The sequence below is a fragment of the Hippocampus zosterae genome, chromosome 11, assembly GCF_025434085.1.
Source record: "Hippocampus zosterae strain Florida chromosome 11, ASM2543408v3, whole genome shotgun sequence".
NCBI lineage: Eukaryota > Metazoa > Chordata > Actinopteri > Syngnathiformes > Syngnathidae > Hippocampus > Hippocampus zosterae.
This window is the reverse complement of record NC_067461.1, coordinates 10,102,924-10,125,688: the sequence shown is the minus strand read 5'-3', so window position 1 is coordinate 10,125,688 and position 22,765 is coordinate 10,102,924. Positions and strand designations below refer to the sequence as shown.

At 44.3% G+C, this 22,765-nt stretch overlaps 2 protein-coding genes and 3 long non-coding RNA genes across 8 annotated transcripts in view; 1 reads left to right on the top strand and 4 right to left on the bottom strand.

Annotated features, from left to right (window-relative positions):
- Nucleotides 1-17: 17 nt before the first annotated feature.
- Nucleotides 18-22,428, top strand: ptpn20 (protein tyrosine phosphatase non-receptor type 20). 4 transcript variants are annotated; one of them, XM_052079495.1, is made up of 39 exons: nucleotides 18-158; nucleotides 412-483; nucleotides 590-764; nucleotides 1,249-1,384; nucleotides 1,459-1,597; nucleotides 1,673-1,825; nucleotides 1,902-2,087; nucleotides 3,259-3,421; nucleotides 3,499-3,754; nucleotides 3,835-3,911; nucleotides 4,354-4,431; nucleotides 4,567-4,674; nucleotides 4,746-4,862; nucleotides 4,951-5,159; nucleotides 7,138-7,239; nucleotides 7,372-7,465; nucleotides 7,743-7,828; nucleotides 8,271-8,442; nucleotides 9,025-9,236; nucleotides 9,517-9,615; nucleotides 9,695-10,179; nucleotides 10,699-11,458; nucleotides 11,639-11,809; nucleotides 11,880-12,054; nucleotides 12,900-13,110; nucleotides 13,206-13,243; nucleotides 13,466-13,552; nucleotides 14,182-14,243; nucleotides 14,742-14,903; nucleotides 14,996-15,260; nucleotides 15,350-15,456; nucleotides 15,552-15,634; nucleotides 16,956-17,092; nucleotides 17,649-17,797; nucleotides 17,891-17,981; nucleotides 19,863-20,197; nucleotides 20,325-20,540; nucleotides 20,955-21,017; nucleotides 21,111-22,428. In XM_052079495.1, exons 2-39 carry the CDS (start codon nucleotides 436-438, stop codon nucleotides 21,219-21,221), a joined length of 6,318 nt encoding a protein of 2,105 aa, XP_051935455.1. In that variant the 5' UTR covers nucleotides 18-158; nucleotides 412-435; the 3' UTR covers nucleotides 21,222-22,428. The 4 variants fall into 4 exon arrangements, with proteins under 4 accessions (XP_051935455.1, XP_051935456.1, XP_051935457.1 ...); XM_052079496.1 differs by having other exon boundaries at nucleotides 9,695-10,188; nucleotides 14,996-15,245; XM_052079497.1 differs by lacking the exon at nucleotides 9,517-9,615 and having other exon boundaries at nucleotides 9,695-10,188.
- The window catches only part of rrp12 (ribosomal RNA processing 12 homolog), a 101,099-nt gene continuing 79,717 nt past the window's right edge, over nucleotides 1,384-22,765 (bottom strand). The window contains exon 33 of the mRNA XM_052079499.1: nucleotides 1,384-1,449. Coding sequence (XP_051935459.1) covers nucleotides 1,402-1,449 — 48 coding nt within the window. The 3' untranslated portion in view covers nucleotides 1,384-1,401. The remainder of the gene's footprint in view (nucleotides 1,450-22,765) is intronic.
- On the bottom strand, nucleotides 1,607-3,065 carry LOC127609934 (uncharacterized). The gene is made up of 3 exons (XR_007964703.1): nucleotides 2,369-3,065; nucleotides 1,881-2,054; nucleotides 1,607-1,796 (listed from the first exon to the last, which is right to left on the bottom strand). It is a non-coding gene; the product is annotated as an uncharacterized LOC127609934 (long non-coding RNA).
- LOC127609935 (uncharacterized) lies at nucleotides 4,521-4,898 on the bottom strand. The gene is made up of 2 exons (XR_007964704.1): nucleotides 4,741-4,898; nucleotides 4,521-4,644 (listed from the first exon to the last, which is right to left on the bottom strand). It is a non-coding gene; the product is annotated as an uncharacterized LOC127609935 (long non-coding RNA).
- The window catches only part of LOC127609933 (uncharacterized), a 76,088-nt gene continuing 66,444 nt past the window's right edge, over nucleotides 13,122-22,765 (bottom strand). Inside the window, exons 8-10 of the long non-coding RNA XR_007964702.1 lie at nucleotides 16,513-16,574; nucleotides 13,398-15,291; nucleotides 13,122-13,295 (exon numbers count right to left, since the gene is read on the bottom strand). This is a non-coding gene — a long non-coding RNA (uncharacterized LOC127609933). The remainder of the gene's footprint in view (nucleotides 13,296-13,397; nucleotides 15,292-16,512; nucleotides 16,575-22,765) is intronic.

Below are 22,765 nucleotides of genomic sequence, written 5' to 3'. Positions count from 1 at the left end.
TCAGGCTCCCACGAGGGGCTCGTCATAGGGACAGCACCTGCAGTTGGCTGGGCCGGAGCCCCCACCATGACGTCTCTCCCAAGACATCAGGCAGGTCTCACAGTCCTTCAATCACTTTCAGCGAGTCCTCCATCAGCCTGAGCCAGAGGAAAGCTAAGGTAAGAAGGCATAAGCTTATAAAACCAGTTCATCGGCTAACATATCGTACATGTGCGCGAGGAGACTTTCATGAGGACATACATGAGCATCTGGGAAAGCTATTTTTATGGACAATCTGCAGTCATGTGGTGATGATCGGAAAAGCTTATGGGGGTTATGCCTATGGGGAACTGGATTTAGGTATATTAGAAGCACAGGGGTGATGTGTTTATTATTCTGATTATTATTCTCATTTGTTATTTTTCTGACCAGGCTTTAGGTCCAGAGTTTATCCGAATGGCTGACGAACAGCAAATAGTGCTCGAGCTTCCGGGATCTATTGTGGTAAAACAGTTATTCCATTTATATATATTATATATATATATTCTTACATAAACGTAACTCTCATGTTGGATCTGATTAGTGTTGTTGTCGTGTGTTTCCTATGCAGTCGAGAAAGGGCCGCCTGTGTTCGTCCCAAAGGGAAGTGACTGTGGTGCTGCCGAGCGGCCAGTACGTGGTGGTCCGTTGCGATACCAAGTCCCGCGCGAGGGATGTGTTTGACATGGTGGTGGCTCATGCTAACCTAGTGGAGCACTTCTACTTCGGTCTTGCCTTTCTCGACGGTACTCCTCATCCCGCATTGAGTAGATTACGTAGCAGAAGTACAGCATGTGCGACGATGTGGATTTTTCAACTGAAAATCAGTGATATTGAAGCAGTGAGCTTTTTTTTTTTTGCGTTAAAGTAGTAAGATAAGACATTGGTAATGAAATATATGAAAAAAAAATTATGTACATTGCAATCTCAGTTACACCTTGCATTAGGTTTTTAAAACGTGTTACTTAAACATTATCACAGCACAATTGCTTTATCTCTTGTGCTCATATTTAGCTGTGTTGTTAAATAGAAAGGTTAAAAAATTATTTTGTTTATTCCAAAAATGGCCTTGTATTTTAGTTTCATCTGTGGTGATAAAAACAAATGAGTGATTTTATTGAAATGTAAAGAATTCAAAGAACTTTCACACTTGAAGAATTTCACACTTTTGAAAATTGCATATAAATCAATTTCCTTCTATATTTTAAGTATTTCCTTTCCATTTTGCAGATGATGAATATTTTTTTCTGGACCACGAAACAAAAATCTCCAAAGTTGCTCCCGATAGTTGGAAAAAAGGGCAAATACTTTCCTTTTTGGTGTTCCTTCGAGTCAAATTTTTTGTGGACGATATCGCCTTTGTTTTGTAAGTACCGGGCGTGGTCACACAGATTCTGTTTCTTCCCTGCGGACTTTCACCCGCTTTCCTTTCTTCTCCAGGCATAGACTGACTCGCCACCAGTACTACTTGCAGATGCGAAAGGACATCTTAGAGGACCGCATGTACTGCAACGAGGAGACCGGCTTGTTTCTGGCTGCCCTTGCTCTGCAGGCTGAATTTGGCGATTACATGCCAGAGGTACTGGACGCAAGAAGAACACTTCTGCTTTCCCATTTGTGTTCCGTTGTCATATGAGTGCATTGTTTCGCCCAGTTGTATGGAAAGACTTACTACCAGCCGGAGCACTATGTGTCCAAGAGAATGCTTGAGAAGCTGGCATTGCCCAATGTGAAGGACGAGCTGCCAAGACTGCATGGCAGGCATGCCCCGATGGGACCTGAAGAGGCGGAAACTGAGTATCTGAAAGTGTGTTTAAGTTTACACAAGGGCCTGGCACTATTGCTGCTTTCAGCTAACCAACCTTGACTTTGCTTCTGTTAAGATTGCCCAGCAACTACCAGAGTACGGGGTTATGTTCCACCGCGTGGGCAGAGAAAAAAGGCCTTTGATTGGTGAATTGGTTTTGGGAGTCTGTGCCAAAGGAATCATTGTCTACGAGATGAAGAATCAGGTCCGGACCGTCACCAGACGCTTCCTGTGGAGGGAAACAGACTCCATTTCCACTGGGGTAAAGAGAATTGTGTAAATTAACAAAATGTGAGCGCAAGAAGGTAATTTGAGAGTGGTTCGTCCGTTACAAGAATCAGCACATGTGTAAGTACAGGGGGCGATATCAGAGCGATGTGAGCGGATGTCAGCGTAATAAGTTGCTCAGCCTTGATTTGTGTCTACTTGCAGAGATAATTCTGATGTTATGTTGAGAAAATTAACAACTTAAATTTCACTTTTTTGTCAAATTAGTTAAACTAGGGCGGCCCGGTGTTTGATTGGTTAGCGCGTTTAACTCACAGTGCAGTAGTCGTGGGTTCGTTCCGGCTCCGGCCTTCCTGTGTGGAGTTTGCATGTGCTCCCCGGGCTCGCGTGGGTTTTCTCCGGGTGCTTCAGTTTCCTCCCACAGTCCAAAAACATGCATGGCAGGCTGATTGAACATTCCAAATTGTCCCTAGGTATGAGTGTGAGCACGGATGGTTGTTCGTCTGTGTGTGCCCTGCGATTGGCAGATGTCCCCCGCCAACTGCCCGAAGTCGGCTGGGATAGGCTCCAGCACCCCCGCCGCGCCCCTCGTGAGCATAAGCGGATTAGAAAATAGATGGATGGATGGATGGATAGTTAAACTAGAATTCACTGTAGGAATTTTGGTTATAATGCGGGAAAGAATGATTTTGACCAGAGAAATTCATTTTATATTTATCTTCATTAGTATCTGAAAACAAGCTACAACAAAAAAAACAGACATTTTTTTCTAACCAAAACCATCTGTAATTTAAACAAAATTCATAATAAATAATTTAAAATATCTGTTTGTGATTTATTGTAATTTTGTCCCCAAAAAAAACACAAATCTATCTTTTTTTTTAAACCCAACTATATACAAAAGTGTCATTTTGGCATAACAAATGCATTTCAAAACACAGCTCATTCATTTTAATTTGCAGCTGTCAGTAGAATGTACAAATGTATGCATCTCCAAATTCTGTTATTCTTTTCATTTCAATTTTTTAAATTCAGGGAAGGAAAAAAACCCAAATTATTTTACGATTCTAGAAAAGAACATGGCGGGTTGATGACAAGCACTATAGCATTACTGTGAATGTCTGTTTTCTTGGCATTTAAGCAAGGCATAATGCATTCTTGTATGATTCATTCATACAGTGTGATCAACTGTTTCTGTTCCCCAGCGCCGTAAACTGATCATCGAATGTGGCGGACCAAGCGGGAAAAAGCACAATTTTATAACGGACAGCTCAAAAATAGCACAATACCTCCTCAACCTTTGCTCCGCGCAGCACAAGTTCCACAGCGAGATGACATCACGGCAACTTAACCACAGTTTGATGCCAGGTAAAAACAGAGAGAGAACGAGCAGAGTAAGAATCGTGCTCTTCAAGGGACACCAACTATTCCGTTCCTCCCTTCAGATGAAAACATGTCCGTCTACGCGGGTTGTAATCTGAACCTGAAGCGGATCTCGTGCTCTGAGGGCATGCTGAACCACGTCGGTTTAACCTCGGGTCAACCGGATCCGCTGTCCAAATCTTGCGAGGACCTGAGCGCCAAGCTGGAGGCTCGACTCCGCCACCAGAGAGAGATGAGGCGGGAAATGAGCAGGGAGCTGAACAAGGAACATTCCGAAATGGCAGAACTCGGCGATTTGAAAGAGCGTGCCTACTGGAGGTATTGAAGTGCTGTACGATACCATCCTCCATCACTTTGCAACGTGAAATTGTTCATTTTGTCGATATGTTTTTTGAAAGTACGCCAGAGTCGATACCAAGAATGATGTCAAGTGTCTCGCTGCAGAAAGACTCGGATACATCTTCTTCTATACGAGGTGAATATATGAAAGGGGTTTTCCCATGTTCCAGTTCCAACTTGAAAACTACTAAAAAAAAAAAAATAGGTGTTAAAAACAAAAAAGGGCAGATAATTTTCCCAGCTCTGACGGTAGTATTAGAAGTGTCATAGAGTCAAGACAGCTCCGTGTGAAAGAACATTGTGTGTCGAAAGTGGTTGTCAGACATACCTAATTTAGTTCTGTATCAAAGGCGGAATCCTGCAAAAAAAAGAAAATCAACAAGCAACTAACAAATGGCCGGTACAACTACAACTACACCTTCCGTGCCTTTGCACTTGCCGAATTTCTTGTGGTTCATTTGGTTTCTAGATGTTTACACGCATTCATGGAAAGATGAGGTCATGCAGGTTTGAGTCTGAAAAGCACAAGCTGAGAAACGTCGATTAAGCTTATATGGCTCATATTTCCATATTTACAGTTGACACGCCCACTCGGTTTCCGCCAGAGAGAGAAATAATATGCGTAAGCCTCAAGAAGGATCCTAAACTTGGCTTTGGTGAGTGGTCCACTCATGTAAAATTCATAAGAAGAGACACTTACCAAATTTTACCAGTTGGCATAACTTACCAGTTACCTAACTTACCAGTTATGCCAACATTTTGTCTTTGATTTCACTGTGGTCCCGTTGCAGGCTTTGTGATTGTAGGCGAGGACAATACAGGTAAACTTGACCTCGGTATATTCATTGCTTCCATTGTGCCAGATGGACCTGCGGACAAAGATGGACGGATCAAACCAGGTAAGACTTAAAAGCACATGCAACTTAATTTGGATGCAAATTCGATGACATGTTTTTTTTTTTAACCTCAGGTGGGCGTCTCATTTCTCTAAATAAGACCAGTTTGGAAGGGGTAACATTCAGTGATGCTGCTGCCATCTTACAGAGTAGTCCTGAGGAAGTGGAGCTGATTGTGTCCCAGCCTAAACGTAACATAAAGCGATTGAACGGAGACATGATTTTTCATCAGTGTATCGGAACTTGTGTCAATGTTGTTGTTTATTTTGCCGTGAGCAGAGTGCCTGAAAGACAGCAAGAACTCTCTTTGCCAAAGCACACTGGGCTTGGCATTGGAAAGGAGCTTTGGTTCTCAGACAACCCTAAGCGGCACAGAGTACCGACACGCCATGGATGAACTGGAGGAGGCCATCACTTTGTCCAACATGGCCACGCCCAAACAAAACAGGAAGCTTCACATACCTGTGGTGCGAATACACGACGCACAGGTTAGTAGGACAATAACGTGTTACTCTACATTTTGATCAATCAGGTGATGGGAAGTTTTTTTTTCCCATTTGGGCCATTTCACTTTTTATCAAGCCCTCAGCTCGTCAAATTAAATGTATGAACAAGCATTTTGAAGAAATGTTTGTTCATAACGACTGCTCTGAGATTTTATGTGTGGGGAAACTCTTTGGGCATTCCAGACATTGGGATCATTGGACTTTCTCACACGTCTTTCATGAGAACATCACCCATTACAAAATCTGTCAAATTAGGTAGCAAAAAACTTACTAGGTAGCATAGTTATTGTTTGATTTTTTTTATTTTTTTATTTTGAGGAGCTAGGAAAAAGTACATTTGAAATTTGACAAATTAGGTTCCATTTTTTGTGGGTGGCATGGCAGTTTTTAAACAAAGATTTAAAAAAAATCTGGGGCCTCTGCTCTTCTCGCTGTATCTGCTCCCATTGGGTTCCATCTTAAGGAAACATGGTATTCCCTTCCACTGCTATGCGGATGACTGCCAGATCTATGTTCCACTGAGCAAGAAAGACGGCCTTCTCATTAAGGCCACTCCTATCCTGTCTGGAAGAAATCAAAACCTGGATGGCACAAAATTTGTTGAAATTCAATGAAAAGAAGACAGAGGTGATATTGTTTGGTCCCAGTGGCCCTTGTACATTCCATCCTGTAGACTTGGGCCCCCTGTCTCCTTATCTTAAGTCAACAGTCTCAAACTTGGGCCTTAAACTCGACAGTGATTTCAAATTCGATCGGCAAATTGGTGCCGTTGTTAAATCCAGCTTTTTTCACCTTAGACAGCTGGCCAAAATAAAACCTCTCCTCTCCCATGAACACTTTGAGACCGTAATCCATGCCTTTGTCACATCCCGGCTCGATTACTCCAATGCCCTTTACTTTGGAGTCAGCCAGTCCTCCATTAAGCGCCTTCAGCTGGTCCAGAATGCCGCTGCTCGCCTCTTGACTGGTACTCGTAAGAGGGAGCACATAACTCCTACAATGGCATCCCTTCACTGGCTCCCCATTCATTTTAGAGTTATTTTCAAGATCCTCCTCTTTGTTTTCAAATCTCTGAATAATCTCGCACCACCTTACCTCTCTGAGTTCATCCGCCCCTACACACCTGCCCGGCGCCTCAGGTCTGTGGACCAGACATTATTAGAAGTACCAAGAACTAAACTGGGGCGGCCCGGTAGACCAGTGGTTAGCACGTCGGCTTCACAGTGCAGAGGTTACCGGTTCGATTCCAGCTCCGGCCTCCCTGTGTGGAGTTTGCATGTTCTCCCCGGGCCTGCGTGGGTTTTCTCCGGGTGCTCCGGTTTCCTCCCACATTCCAAAAAAAACATGCGTGGCAGGCTGATTGAACACTCTAAATTGTCCCTAGGTGTGAGTGTGAGTGTGGATGGTTGTTCGTTTCTGTGTGCACTGCGATTGGCTGGCAACCGATTCAGGGTGTCCCCCGCCTACTGCCCGAAGACAGCTGGGATAGGCTCCAGCACCCCCCGTGACCCTAGTGAGGATCAAGCGGTTAGGAAGATGAGATGAGATGAGAACTAAACTGAGGCTCAGTGGGGATCGAGCCTTTTCTGTTGCTGGTCCCTCTCTCTGGAATGACCTCCCACTGAACATTCGGCAAGCCTCCTCGCTGCCCATCTTCAAAACTCACTTGTATTCTTTGGCATTCGACTCAGCATGACTTAAATGTGTTCTTGATTTTACTGTTTGGTGCTTTCTACCGCCTTTATTACCGATTTGTCTTACTGTTTATTGTGCATGTTAAATTGCTCCATGTACAGCACTTTGTATGCAGCGATGGCTGTTTGAAAGTGCTCTATAAGTACTGTTGACTTGACTCGACTTGAAAGTGTTGCTTTTAGTTGAAAATAAGCATCATCTTATTTTGAAAACCTAAATAAAAAATTTCCAATTGTGAGGGTTTTTTTTTCCTCTGTACATGCAGGACATGTGTTCTCGGTCTCCATCTACCTTAAGTCTAAAAACTGGGGGGACGTTTTTAGTGGAGCTGAAGAAGAGCGGCGGGAGTCTCGGCATTAGTGTTGCTGTGAGTTTTTGAAAAATTCCTGTTGCTTCTTTTTATGCTTTGTGTGCTCAAAGCTGTTTTTTCCTGCACACAACACTTTGTGTGGGACTTTGTGTGGCATTGGCAAACGATGTGTTTGTGTCTTAAAAACAGGGCGGAATTAACACAAGTGTGAGATATGGCGGAATTTACATCAAAAGTCTGGTCGTTGGAGGTGCTGCTGAACAAGATGGACGCATTCAAATTGGTATTTTTTTTTCATACATACACATCACATTGCATGTTCTTAGAAGGGGCTTGACTGCTTTTTTTTCTTTTTTAGTTATGTCAATCACATGTACAGTATGTGTTTACATTTGGACACAGAGACAGTATGTTTCTGCTTGTTCATGCTCCACCTACCAGGATCACCTCAGATTGAGTGACATGTCCATCAAACAAACACACACACGCACGCACGTGCATGGATGTATTGATGCTGCTAATGATGACGATGATGAGATTGCTGCGTTTGCATATGGCAGGTGACAGACTGCTGGAGGTTGACGGCTCCAACCTGAGGGCCGTGACACACCAGCAAGCTGTTGAGTGCCTGAAGCGGACTGAGGAGGTCAGCAAGCGAACAGATACACACACACACACGCATCTACAGGCTATATCTGCTTATAGTACAGTTCACCGTACGTGCCCCCGCTATAGCGTAGATTTTTATGTTTATTTTTTAATTTACGCAACAACTGCTGTCAACCGCAGCTCACGCCCAGGCGATCACATGCAGATTCGCCAATATCACACGAAGACAAAACATTCCGCGCAGTATTTTCCAGACATTTTATCCTTGTAATGGTTTGGTTCAAATACGTTCACAGTATCTTGCAAAAAAGTATGTTTGTCATTTGGATGAATGTGGAAAGCAAAAGTCTGATTGGGGCCGATCAGATTCTAGTTCTTGGTGAGTAATACAAATGCATATACGCACATGTTTATCCATATGACACATCATAGACAAGAACATGAAACACACCGTATGGACTAATAAAGTGTTGTGGTAGGTGGTGAACCTGCTGCTGGAGCGAGAACCAACAATCATCTTGGAGCCCAGAACAGACTCCCCCCTCCCACTGTCCATCCACAATGCATCACCAACTCAGCCCCCCAGGACTGAGGTCTCCTTGGAACCAACCTTGAGTGGCCGAGCTAAGGACTACAGCTTTGTGACTGACGGTGTGTGCGCACTCACCAAAGAAAAAAACAAGAGTATGAGAGAGACACGCACACACACAGGCCTGAGGTGACTGTGAGTCATCTGACAGTTACATTGTGGTGGCTGTCAAAGTCATCCAGGGCTGATGTTGCCTTGTTCCCCTGAGACAAGTGCTTTTAACTAGACTTGGACCGTTGTCTGGTTAAAAGCACGGTTCACTGCCTCTCCGCATCTTGACCACTGCACACCATCATTACTAGTATTAGTTATTTTCTCCATCAAAGCATCCATTTTCTTTAGCGTGTGTTCTCATTTGGGGCACAGGTGATCTGGAATTTACCGTATGCACACTGACTTTGGGGCAAACACCCTGCGCAGGTTTGCAGCCCATCTCAGTAGTTCTATCTTTAACATTAGTTACTTCCTTTGACATAACTGTGAAAAGGATTTATTCAAACAACAACACTCGGGGTGCCCTAAGACTTTTGCACAGCGCTGTGTGTGTGTGTGTGTCGTATCGTATTCACGAATCAACGTTAGAAAGTTTCGTACTAGAATTCAAAATGACCTGGTTCATGAATCCTCTCAATTTCTTTTCCTAGAAAACACGCATGAAGTGATCCTGAAAAAAAGTTTGTCAGGTCTAGGCTTCAGTTTTAACATTTCCCAACTCAACTCGGGGCAAGACCATGGCAGCGTGGTCCGCATCAAGCGTCTGTTCCCGGGTCAGCCGGCCCACGAGAGTGGCCTCTTACAAGAAGGGGACATCATTCTGTCCGTCAACAAAGAGCCTCTCAAGAACCTTTCCTACCAAGTATGTTGAACTTCATTTGCAAAGTCATTTGTCCCAAAAAAATCATGCAACACATCAAATAGTTTAAAAAAATTGTGAAAGGGCGTCAGTGGGAGAGCATCTTGGCTACATCATTGGTTCACTAATCTTTTAATCTAAAGCTACCCGAAATAGCACGCTGGTTGTGTCACAGTCTTTCGGTGTGTTCTGACAAGGAATTATCGTCACAAACATTAGAGTACATCTCAGGTCATGAAGACTATCCTCAATCACCCGCACTCGTTTATCTTTGCGACATTAGAGAGTTTTGTTCCTGCTGCGAGGTGCCCCTTCTGAGGTTCATCTCTTGATTTGTCGACCCGGTTCAGGAGTGCTGCATGATGCTGATGACAACACACTTGTAAGTAAACACGTATCTTGAAGGACAAATCATCGCCCAAAACGTGGCGGTATTACTTTCACTTCTCTTTCTGTGTTAGAGTCCTGCACCCTCCAGGGAGATCCGATCCCGGTCTCTGGACATCCGTCTAGTAGACGACTACAGCCAGCTTCTTAAGTTCCAATTTGATGTCAACATACCTGCTCAGAGTACAGCTCCCGTCTTCGAGGAGGAACTGACTGACACAGCGGAGAAAAGCCCAGAGCCTCCGGCTTTTCCGAGTTTCTTTGAAGGACAAGAGAGGGAGGTGCAAGGCCAACAGACTCCTCAATCTTCATCTCCCGGACCGGCCTCTCCCACGTCGCCTCCAGCGCCAATCTCGCCAACCTCGCCCGCTTCTCCCACATCACCTGTCTTACCTCCGGTCTGCTTTCGACCAGCTCAAGAGTCACAGCTGACGGTGGAAAAATCAGAAGAACAACAGGAAGTAGAATCGAAGAATAGAAGCGAGGATGGGGAGGAGGCCGTTGCAACAAGTTCAACCGCGATGTTTGACGTCTTCCCTAAGACTGCTTCAAATTCCATGTATGCCAGGTAGAAAAATTACCCAAGACTACATTGCATTAGACTGTAATTTTTTTCTGGAATTTGCCAGTGGCCTCCATTAGCAAAACTACAAGCCTTAACTTCAACCCATATATGTTTGACATCCAACAAAGGCACGTTTTTGTTTGGAATCTTGCCGAACTAAAAGGTTTGCTGACTTCTGAATGGTTCGTAGAAATATATGCTAGTGTAAATGAGTTCCTGATTGACTAGCGATCAATTCAAGGGATACGTCTTGTTCAAAGTCGGCTGGGTCAACTTTTCCATCCAGAACAGCCAATGCATTTTTTTTAAGGGTGATGTGTTGGACCAAAGTTTAGCAATGGCAAATGGTAGGGCATTGTCTGCAGTTCGAATCGTAGCATGTGTTTTGTTTCTAATGTCTACGGTCCTTGTTGGCTGTTGTCTTACTATGTATTAAGTAGCCGAAAGTGATTCCGATGATTAGAAAACTGCTCCTTTTGGTAGAGGGTGAAAGTGATTCTCTTTTCTTTACAGTGGTGTTCGAGAGGAGGCAGATGGAAGTGTGACCTACTGCCTTGTTGGAAATGGATTGACTATCTTGGCAGACGAGGAGTATTTGACCATCAGTTCCACCCTGGACCATCAGCAAAGTTTTCAGTCCAATCAGGCCACTCAAACACCGCTACCAAACCTCACAAGCCTCAGCTCGCAAACCCAGACCACTTCGTCCAGTTTTTCTCAAATGTCCAACACTCTGTCTGGTCTATCACAGACCTCGAACACTCCATCAAGTTTCCCCCAGACTTCCATCACTCCAGCTCATGTCTCTCAGACTTCCCCAAATCCAAAAAATGTTTCCCAAACCTCCAATACATTGTCTAGCTTCAGCTCACAGAACCCAAACGCTAGCATGTCGCCTTTAAACGTCTCATCTGACACCCTGACCACTTGTGCCCTGGCACACCCGTCTCAGCCGCTCACGACACAGCCGTCCAAATCCAAGCAGTACCCGCTCCAGCAAGGACAGCAGCTTCCACTTCAATCCGCATCGCCCCCTCAAAACAGTCAGCCTACTGCGGGGCTCCCTCAAAATCCTGCTCCGACGGCGGGCCCCATCACGACACAGATAATCTCCTCAACACCTCCTAATGTCAGCGCGACTCCTCCCACCCTTCCACCCACAATACTACCTCCACCTGCCCAGAGTCATGCACAGTGGGATGAAGAGGCGGAAAAGGAAGAAAGGGAATGCAAGGATGAGGATGATGAGGATGAAGAAGAGAGTCAAAGAAAGGTCATTTTGTTCACAGATCTCCAAAACGCTCTCATGGTTTCACAGACACCTCAATTCGCGTTTTAGCAAAGAACCGAATGTAGAATCCTATTGTGCATATTGTGGCACTTGATTACCTTTTGATCCAACACTAAAAGCACACGTTTTTGTGTCACTGGTTGTTTACTTGGTGCTTTGCAGGGATCGGTAAAAGAATTTGAGTTGACCGTCCTTTTGACCAAGTCCAGGAGCGGAAGCTTTGGCTTCACCATCACCCGAAGCAAACTGGACAACTGCTACTACATACAAGAAATACTGGACAATCCAGCGAAGGCAGACGGACGCCTCCGAGCTGGAGACCGTCTGATCACGGTAAACGGCCACTTGTTTGAGGGCGTTAGTCGCTATGTTGATTATTTTTGTCGGTTTCAATCGTCTCCAGGTAAATGGACATGATGTGACCAATGTGGCGGATGAAATTGCCATGACGATTCTCAGGTCCTCTCCCAGGAGACTCAGTATGACCCTAGGCAGGGCTGTTACCAACCTGGTGGCACCCCCTTCTTGTGACAGCCTGCCAGATATTGTCCTCTACAAGACACCTTCAGGACAGCTCGGTAGGACGGCTAGTGGTCTTTCATTCTTTCGTGTACGCATTGAAAGGGTAGCACTGTGGCCTTGTAATTAACATCTCACACCCCAAAAAAGTTCCAGTTCAACTGGCTTCTTCACGTTGTCCAGGAATATGAAGTTAACTGAAGAATCGTAGGTTTGAGCTAGTTTCTTTTTTCTTCATTGTCCCTAATCAGCTGCATGGCATAGACTCAGCTCACCTTATCTGTAGTTGGTGTGAGTGTATTTTTTGTGTGTGTGTGGGGGGGGGGGGGGGGGGCAAAGACCAGGTAAGAGTTAGCATGTCTGTCTCACAGTGCTGAGTTGCAGGGTTCGATTCCGGCTACGGCCTTCCTTATGTGCAGTTTGCATGTACTCCCTTCGCATGCGTGGGTTTTCTCTGCATACTCCGGTTTCCTCCCACATTCCAAAACATGCACGGCGGGTTAATGGAACACTCTAGTCTAAATTGTCGCCAGGTGTGATTGTGAGCGCGAATGGTTGTTTGCCTATGTGTCCCGTGCGGTTGCCTGGCAAACGGTTGCGGGTGTCCCCTGCTTCCTGCCTGAATACAGCTGGGATAGGCTATAGCACGCCCGCGACCCTAGTCAGGATAAACGGATTAGAAAATAGATGGATGGATGGAAAACCAGGTCACACAAGGTACAACCTGACTAGAAGTGATCGAGATAGACACACCCTGCTACTGTGCACTGTGTTGCAGCAATCCGTCCTTTAAAAAAATCGACTGCATTATAGCATTCAAGTTGCGCTGAACAAAGGATTTACAGAGCGCTGAGAAATTGAGATATGTCTGAAACTTACGACCGACCGGCATTTGTTTCTCCAGGCATTAAACTGACAGGTGGCATTGGAAGCAAATGGCAGGGCATTTACTGTCTGGAGGTGGTGCCAGGCACCCCGGCCAGCGAAGAAGGCAGTGTGCAACCCAATGACAAGATTCTCTACATCTGCGGGAAGTGCACTCTAGGGATGACCTTGGATGATGCTGTCAAAGCCTGCGAGATCGCCCCGCGTAAAGTCAAACTCAAAATCCTGAGGTCTGTCCGTGCCCAATCGAAATGAAAGAAATAGCCGAGATACACACAGATGACTGACTCACGCTGCTGTTTTTGTTTTTTTTCCTATTTTCCAGAGATGAACAGCCCGTGACGCCCAAGGCCAAATGGAACGGTGAGGAGTCTGTGAAAGATTTATGAGATGATTTCATCTGCTTCAGTAAACCCTAAGGACAAACATGAGGGAGATTTGTTAGTTAGAAACACAGATGCCGGGAAACCACATATGTTTGTGTTTAACCAGATGATCATTTAAGTTCAATCATTACCAAAAATAGTTTGAAGGGGAATGAGGTCATTATCTGTCCGTTACCTTTTTGGCGGACTTCTTTTACAGGTCTGTTTGATTGGAAAAAGGACAAGAAGTTCTTTGCTCGTTTTGAAGAGCCTATCTCTCCTGAAAAAGAATCACCTCAGGAAGATGGTGAGATACGTTCCTTATTTCTTTTCTTCTCACCATATCCTTCCATCAGCGCATTCTTGTCGCTTTGTATGAGCTTGGTTGCCCGAGAGACATTGTGTGTGTGATACCTACAGTCTTGCAGTCCAATACACCAGTGGAGGCCTGAGGCTCGCTAATTATTAATCTTGCAAAGAGGGTCCAAGTTCTGTCTGTCAGCATTTAGAACACACACACACACACATTCACATCACATACACACTCATAGACACATTCCTGGTCAATGGTGGTCTCCAGTGCAGGTGATTCAGTTGCTCGGTGACAGTTCCCGCAGCAGGTTGGGGGGCAGTGGACAGCGTCATTTTAAAAAGGCCTTGTCTTGTTCACCTGTCACAGAAGAGGTGCGTAGCCTTCAACACTTTCAAATGTCGACTTGCTTGAGGGGGAGATAGGCAGACGGTGTTTTGGTTCTTTGCAGCGCCGTCACTGCAATTTCATCAATGAGGATTTTTCTTAAGCTGTGTGAGGCGCTGAACCTTAGATGTTAATTAGCTTGGATCAAATGGAACAGATCAATATTTGTGCACCAGTACTTGTCGTCGACATTTGCTGCCGATTCAAACCTAATCGATTGTTCTTTTTTTCCCCTGCAGTTGAAGTTGTCGGTCGAACGCTTGGCAACTTCAGATGTCTGTCTGGAGCTGAACAGCAGGATGTAAGCGTTTGTCCTCTTGTTGCAACTACACTAAATCATTTTGTTTGTAAAGTAACCTGAGACCACTAATGCCACTCTTCCACTGCATAGTACCGTTTTTCTTAGGGTAGGGTGCCGCTCCCCAATTCAGTATTACTGCGCAAAACTGCCAATAAATAAAAATAAGAAAAACACAGCATTTTGAATGAACCTGACAGATTGGAAAATATGAAACAAAATTCGGGTGTCCAGCGGTAATTATTTTAGCCATATATTCTCAAAAGTTAGTGACTTGAGACATTTGTACACTGGCGGGCCAGGTAACTGGAACTGATCGTACTGACCTGGTTTTTCCTCTGGAAATAGCGAGCCCAGTTGGGACTTTGCAGAGGAAAAGGGGCATTGCTGTTTTCCCCCCAGCATGCAACATTTTTGCAAAAGATTAAGTGCATAGGATTACATTTTCAGACGTTCACTAATAATTCCTCTGTCCTTCTACAACATTGCTGTCCTTTTCAGAGTTGCATTATGCAAGTTGAGTTTACCAAACCAGAAGGAGGCGGCCTTGGCTTTGCGTTGTTTGGTGGGACCAACGGTAGCGTGCTCAGGGTGAAAGAAATCTGTTCTGGTGGAGTAGCTGAGCAGGATGGCAGGTTGAGAGTGGGAGATATTCTTCTAGAGGTAACATTACCAATGATGTTTTGTACAGTATATTTAGAATCTTTTCCCATCCGCCTCTGGTAAAACCAAAGCTCCCGACTGTGTTTAACCAGGTGAACGGTGTGATTGTGTCGGGACTTAGCCACAGTAAGGTGGTGGATATTCTGCGTAAAGCTGAGGGCACAGTGCAGCTCACCATCTGCAGGGACATCCTGCCACTGACGTATTCCGAATCACCTACACCACCCAACATGGCCTCGGGTGCTGAGGCTGTCCTAGCTGAGGTGCCAGCTCCAGTTACCACCTCGGATGCCTCTTCCTCACCTGACGTCATGATTAATAAGCCAGTGGAGCGCCCCCCTGGTAGGGATCTAGACAGTGCGCATATTCTTTTTTCTTCCACCATGACCTGTAAAAACACGATCAAATGTAATGTCACGGTTGGTTTTCTTTCCATGCTGTTCCAGAGCCGATTGCAGAGTGTGTGTTTAATGAATCTGGTGTTTTAGTCACAACGCCGCCTCCTCCTCCACGACGACTGACTGTGGTAATGGATGAAACGCCGATTGTTCAGGCAAGTCGGGTTCCACTGTACACATGTATGTTGTGTGTGAACATGTGTCCGTACTTTTCATGGTTGAATACTTTGCCTGTTGTTCTGTGTACTAGGAGAGCTGTGACAGCACGCCTTCTCATCAAGCTTGCTGCCCGTCACTGAATGTCACCGAAATGTTGCACGGAGCTTCTGACAGGTTTGTAACTTCTCTTCCCTTGTATCGCCCACTCCATTGTATTTGCGGATTGTTTTGTTTTTCCAGGGAAGTTGAATCTTGGTAGATAAAAAGATTGAAAAGGGACAAATGTGTTTCATTTTTTGTAGTTGGTCCACTTTATCTTCAGGGGCTGGTTTACTAAGATCCTAAATGATGGGTGCTATGAGTAAATCTAAAAAAGTGTGCACTCTTGGCAGTGGGTGTCAAAGGGGTGGGGACAGCTGAATTGGAAACAGGTTTTCGCATTTTAGGCAGCACCTGATGGTTTTCACCATGGAACATTTAGGAGGGCAATGACGTCTGAGGTGATGGAATTTAAAGTGTCAGTGGATGGCAAATATAATTTGAATTACAAAGTAACAGAAAATAAATCGTTCCCACTATTTTTTTCTAAATACATCTAAGTCGTCCTGAAAGCCCATTTGGGGTAGAATTTGGGTTTTTTGTGCTGTAGTTCCCGCGTTCGCCACAGGGAGGCAATAAAGAGCAATGAATAAAACGGACAAATGGGGAAGGTAGATGCTTGAATTAATGGACAATGATGATTCCCTACTTATACGACTGCGAGAATTAGAAGAAAGTCAGTTATGTTGAAGCTAAATTAAAAATACAATCAGGGCATCATGGTGCGCTAGTGTTTCACACCCTTGCATCATACTTGAAAGGTCCTGACTTCAAATGTTGCACCCGCCTATGTGGAATTTGCATGTTCTCCCAACCCCACTTTTCTCTCTGTAGTCCAGCTTCCTTCCACATTCCAGAGAAATGTGTCGTACAAATTGTCCCTAAGTGTGACTGATGGTCTGTCTTTTTGTCTGCCTGCAATTGACTGTCAACCGGTCCCCTGTAGCACCCACCTCTCTCTTCCAAAAGTCAGCTGCAGGCTCCAGCACACCCGTGACCCAAATGATGACAAGCCCTATAGAAAATGAATATGATAAATTTAAGATCACAAATATTCATGACAGACAAGGTCCGCTAAACATTCGATAAAATGCAGTGTAGTCCTTTACCACTATAAACACATTATTTTTGTTACATGCCAATTTTTTTCGACAACTCTTGTATTGGACTTAACGAGTGTCTCAACAAAATGTTGTTACAGTACACTGTGTGGACTTTGTACTCCAAACCCTCAAGAAGAAGAATAGATGATTACAAAATATTGATATTTTAGCATCATGTTGTATATTGTATTTTAGGTGGAAAAAGAAGCTCAGCTTTGCATGAACTCAACTGGTCCTACCTACCGAAGAATAAAAACGGTGTGGTCTCCCCCCCTGCCCCCTGACTCCCCCAGGAAACACACTGTGAGCAAACTGTTGGACCGGTCGTGCAAAGGCAGCCGGAAACCAGAGTCAGACGGCTGGAGCAGCGAAGAGGAAGAAGACAATGTGTTTGACGCCAATACTCACCAAACCAGCTCACCGCAGATAGGTGTCTATTCCTCCACTTAGAATACACGGGATACACTACTCACAAACGGAGTCCAGATTTGGGGTGAAAGGATAAACCTAAAAGCACTTTAACCTGAACGGGTGAATTTACATTTCACCTTATTTCTAGTCACAGTCGTGTAGACATTATATATATATATATATATATATATATATATATATATATATATATATATATATATATATATATATATATATATGCACGTACATGTACTGTATAAGGTATATAAATATTTGCACATATTCTACATCTATACATATACATGTACATACATATTCAGTGTATGTAGTATATAAGTATATACTGTACACACATTATAGACACAATATAAATATTGAGCTTTTAAGAAAAAATCAATTTGAGCTCAAAAGTCCGAGTGCATCAACGGTCTGCTTTAAAATATACGTAAGGAATCATATTTTATTGGAGAGATTACAGTCCTGACAAGTTCATTTATAACAAGTCATTGCATCATACCCTCTCAAAGACATTGTGAGTTTATTCTGAAGTATCTATAATCTTATCCTTTGCCCAGGCCCAGTCATCATATCAGAGGAGGAACTGTCCAGTTTATCCATCATTAACCCATCTCGGAGCAGCCAGTATTCAGGCTCCAGGGTCAAAGCCATCATCCAGATTCTACAGCATCAATTAGACCAGCAGGAACTGGTCAAAGAATTTATGGTGGGTTTCACTGAACATTGCCCAGCACATCATGCTGAATGGGGCATCACAATTCATGCGTGTTGACATTGTTACACACGAATGTGACTTCAGGCTCTGGAGCACCTAAAGCCTTCTGACGACTGCGTGGTGGGAAAAGCCCCTGAGCACAGAGACAAGAACCGCTACAGAGACATTTTGCCCTGTGAGTCATTCCCCATTCTACGTGAATTAGTTTTTGCCATTTGCTTAAACCACTACGGTCCACTTATAATTCTGGTCCACTTCTCTTAGATGTCGTCCATGAACATGAGCAAAGCAAAAACATTTTTTAATTACTATGAGAGATGTAGGTCAAATGCTTTTTATAAACGGAGCAGCTTCAAGGGCAGACAGACAGCAGACATTACGTGCCGTCATTCCAATCACGTGCTTCCCAGTTAGAAAGTCAAAGTGAGACAAGAGTGCAACTAACGAGCTACGCAAAAGATTGTGATGTCGAGAAAAGCATGCAAGTTCATATTCAACACATGATCATTACGTAAATCTGCACAATGACAAATAGCAAATAATGAAATCATTACAAAACAGTGTATATAAATATCATTTTGATTGGCAATCGGGAATCTGACAGTGCTGGAGATGTTATCTCTCGAGGCGAAACTGCCTCTGCTTGACTACGGGAGCCACCCCCCACCTGCCATGTGGCAATCCTCTTACCCCCTAACCGCATGAGACGAAGAATGTGGGGCCCATTCCCTCAGTCCTCATTGTGCCCACGCAGCACACCGGCCAGCTCTGATAACTAACGTGCCTGTGTGGCGGTGTCGATTCATTTATCGTGTCTCCCGAGAGGCACGCACGGCGATTGGATTGAGTTACTTGGTGTGGGGCCATTCTGTATTTTCCTAGACGCGGCCCTTGTTGTCACGTTATCTTCGTGGACTGTCCTCTCAATCGCACTTTAATGCTGCTCAATGTTGATTGGTACAAGGCTGAATTGGTCGCACGGCCTGGCTTGCCATCCACGGACCAGCTCATCCTGTTCGAGTTGCTACTCGTCTTATAGCGCTATAGCGTTGCTTTCCCGGTCCACACATCGATCCCATGTAAACGGATTGATGTCTTACTGTTGTTATGATGCTGTTGTTTTTGTTCTTGTTTGCCTATTTTCTCTACGTTCTTCCAGTTGGATTTCCACGAAATCTCAATACAGATGGCAAAAGTGGGAGGGCAGTAACATTGTTCGATTGCGCCCTTACGTTGTGAGATTTTTCTGTAAAAATAAATTAATATCATAAACGTTTTGAAATATGTGTCTAAAAAGGGTGTGTAAGTATATTTCAACATGATTCAAGTGTGGGGGAGGTATATATTAAGGATTAAACGACAACAGATATTTTGGTAGAATATGCCACAAAATTGTTATAAGAAGACGTGCAGCATATGTCAAAAAGGTGGGCCCTTGTATTTGTTGAGTTGATTTTGCACAATTAATTTCTAGGGCACAGATAAAGGACTGTGAGATCATCACAAATTGGAGATTTGCATGGGATTTAGTGAGGGGGAAAAAAGAGACGGCAAACCGTTTTTCATCCATATTAAGACAAACACGCAGCAGATTTACTTTATGGCCTCTCGAGATTTGTTTTTTTTTGGGGGTGGGTGAAGGGGGTCAGACATGAATGAGCATCCTGACAAAGATAGTGGGCCTCAGTGGAATATGGCTGACCCTCGCCATATGCCCTCTCCTTCCTATGCCTGTTTGCGCAGACGGCGGGTTATTTACTGATCCAATCTATTCCTTGTATTTAAACAGCCATTTTCAAGTACATTTCAAGGAGGTGGGGGACTTTGTCAATACTCGGACTCTATCGGTCCTCTCATCACCAACAAAGCTACTTTGTTTGTAGTTATTACATAAGTTATGGCAAAACAAGATGACAGAACCGAGGAAACGATCATGGATCTGTTGCAGGATCTGTTTTATTCAATTTGGAAACACTTGGCGATGCAGGCAAGTACAGTAAACGGACAACGGCGCACACTCACCCCGGCCCCCGTGTGTTCTCTTTTCCATCCGCAGATGACAAAACCCGCGTCAGCCTCGGGGAAAAGCGCGACTACATCAACGCCAGCCACATCCGCATGCGAGTGGGAGGTGAGGAGCTCGCCTACATTTCCTGCCAAGGACCGCTACCCTCTACGGTGGCCGCGTTCTGGCAAATGATCTGGGAAAACAAATCGGATGTGATTGCCATGATGACTCAAGAAGTAGAACGTGGAAGGGTGAAATGTCACAAGTATTGGCCCGAGAAGCCCAACAAGCCACTGGACACGGGCAAGTTTGACATCTGCCTGGTGAACCAGCAGCACTTGGAATATTTCCACATTAAGGTCATCCGCATGATGGAAACACAGGTGAGACACGTTCGCGTTCATGCTGCATTCGCTTTTGAGGCGGTCAGACCTCAAAGTACCCCGATATTTTAATCCAACATTCTACTTGACTAGTGTACCCTCCTTATTTGGATTGAAACAATTCCAGACAGCCGAGACCCACATTGTCCATCATCTGAAGTTCACGCACTGGCCCGATCACGGCGTACCGCACAACTCGGAGCAACTGCTTCGCTTCATTAGCTACCTGCGCTCAGTGCACCAGCAGGGGCCCGTCACGGTCCACTGCAGCGCCGGCATCGGACGCTCGGGTGTCCTCATCTGCACCGATATCATCCTCAGCCTGATCGAGAGGGATTTGCCTGTGAGTTACAAACAATGTATTGGATGCATTGTCATTTTTACTTTTTTTAGCACAGACGACTTGTCACACTCGTTAACCTCATGCAACTAAATCGCCAAATAAATCAGGTGTTGGAAATCTGCGGCCCGTGAGAGCGTTCGATCCAAGATATTGACGCATTAACCATCCTTCAAGTCTAGTGTTTGCAGTTCCATCTGTTGGATCCAGCCACAGAGTGAAAACGAATTCAGTAGCTGCGCTTTTATTCCGATTGTCACCACAATCAAAGGCATTATTTATTGCTTGCCACTCCTGCAACAATGCTTTCTACCTTCATACAGTGCGGGTGCCGTTTATACGGAACACTCGCACAACAGCGCGACTTCAGAAGTCGTATCACGGCCGTGCATGAGCCATCTGTCTTCTTGTCCTTAGATTAACGTAAGCAACATCGTGAAGGAGATGAGACTTCAGCGGCACGGGATGATTCAGACTAAGGTCAGTGTCATCGGAGGGGTTCAAAGTTGAGGCTTGATATCAACCCAGTTTCCAAAAAGCGAGACCTTATTTTTTCTCTGTCTTGGGTTTCAGGAACAGTACCTCTTCTGCTACAAAGTCTGGTTGGAGGTTTTACAAGGCATTTTACAGCTCCATGGCACACGCTGGCAACCGGAAAGTCCCCAAGACCACAAAATAGTTTGAATGTTTGCGTTTGTGCGACCACTTGCACCGGCGGCACCTTCTTCTTGAACTCTTGTCTCTTTTCATACTGTGTGCTGTCTAGTTGTATGCAGGGAGAAAATACACGTTTGTTTCGCCTAGATCTGCGAAGGGAATCTTGACCTACTTCGGGCTTAGTGATTCGCCTTATGCCTCCATGATTGCGTTCAATTGTGGCATTTCATTTGCAAATCGTGGTAGCCCAACAGTATTTTGTCCGGTAGGAACGCCGTTAAGGTTACATAAAATCATCTTACCAAAGTTTATTATCGGATAACTTGATGAATGTGAGTTTTTATTTCATTAAGTGCATTTGTACCCTGGCGAGAGAGTGAGAAAAAGGGCAACACTATTCATTCTGTAAATCACCTACGGCAATGAAAAGAATCAAGTGCCTTGGAATCGACCCCGAGCTGCTATAGTCACAAGTAAACGGGCCGAGGGAGCGACGACACCGCTTGAGAGCACTCACGCGACCTTCGACTGAATGTGCACTGTGTTTTGTTGTTGAATGTGAATGTTTGCTTGCTCCAAATCACAGGCAAGACAATAACATATGACCTTAAGTTAAAGGGAGTCACAATATGAAGATGCTACACTTTCCCCATTTTGTATGAAAACCACAAAATTGTACTTTGAAACCCCTGGCGGATCGCAACATAATGCATTTGAATACATTTATAAATGTTCAATTCACTCTTTTTGCTAAAGGCTAAAATTCTCGCAAATGTGATATTTAGGCTTTTTGGTTGAATTTGTGATAATAGGCTCGATCTGTATTCACTGGCTATTTTAATACAAAAGTCAGCCATCGTGCGTAATGAATGAATGAGGTTTACACAATGTACAGTGCAAGAAAATCGCTTTTGGATGCTTGTAGCTGCTAGAACACACGCATACTGTATACATCCATGCACACAAACAGGCCTGTCAATGGCTGGCGTTTCGCCGGCTTTTCCATGTTGATGTTCTGTATAAACGGAACTGGTAAGGAATGAGAGGTGGTTACAAAGTCGACCCGGCAATTTTCTCGTACCAGGGCGTCCCCTTTTACACCACGCGGGGAAAAAAATGGCAGTAACACAGACGAGGAGGCACATCTAAGCTAGTCTGAGCTGTTTGCTGTTCCGTTGCAAACTAGGGTTGTACAAAGTCCGGTACGGTGGCCTGCTGCACATTTTAAACGCGGCGAGCACATTACATTACACATTTATTTTTTAAAAATTAAAAACAAACAATAGTAGACCATTACAAGATGTCACATTTTTATTTTAGATTTGTCGCACTTTTTTTCCCATTCAAAATTGTTTGAAAACATTTTAGGTTACAACATTTCACGTTTTAATGTATTGTTGTTATTTTTAAGTTGAAGTTGTTTTGCATTTCAAAAATTGGATGGTCAAGATACCACATTTGTTTTATCAAATCTTTTTTAAAAAACGGAAACAACTCGGGTAACTTTTTGCTTTGTCAGCAAAAACCGCAAAGCCTTTTACACGACCTGCAATAATCTCCCTATTTTTTTT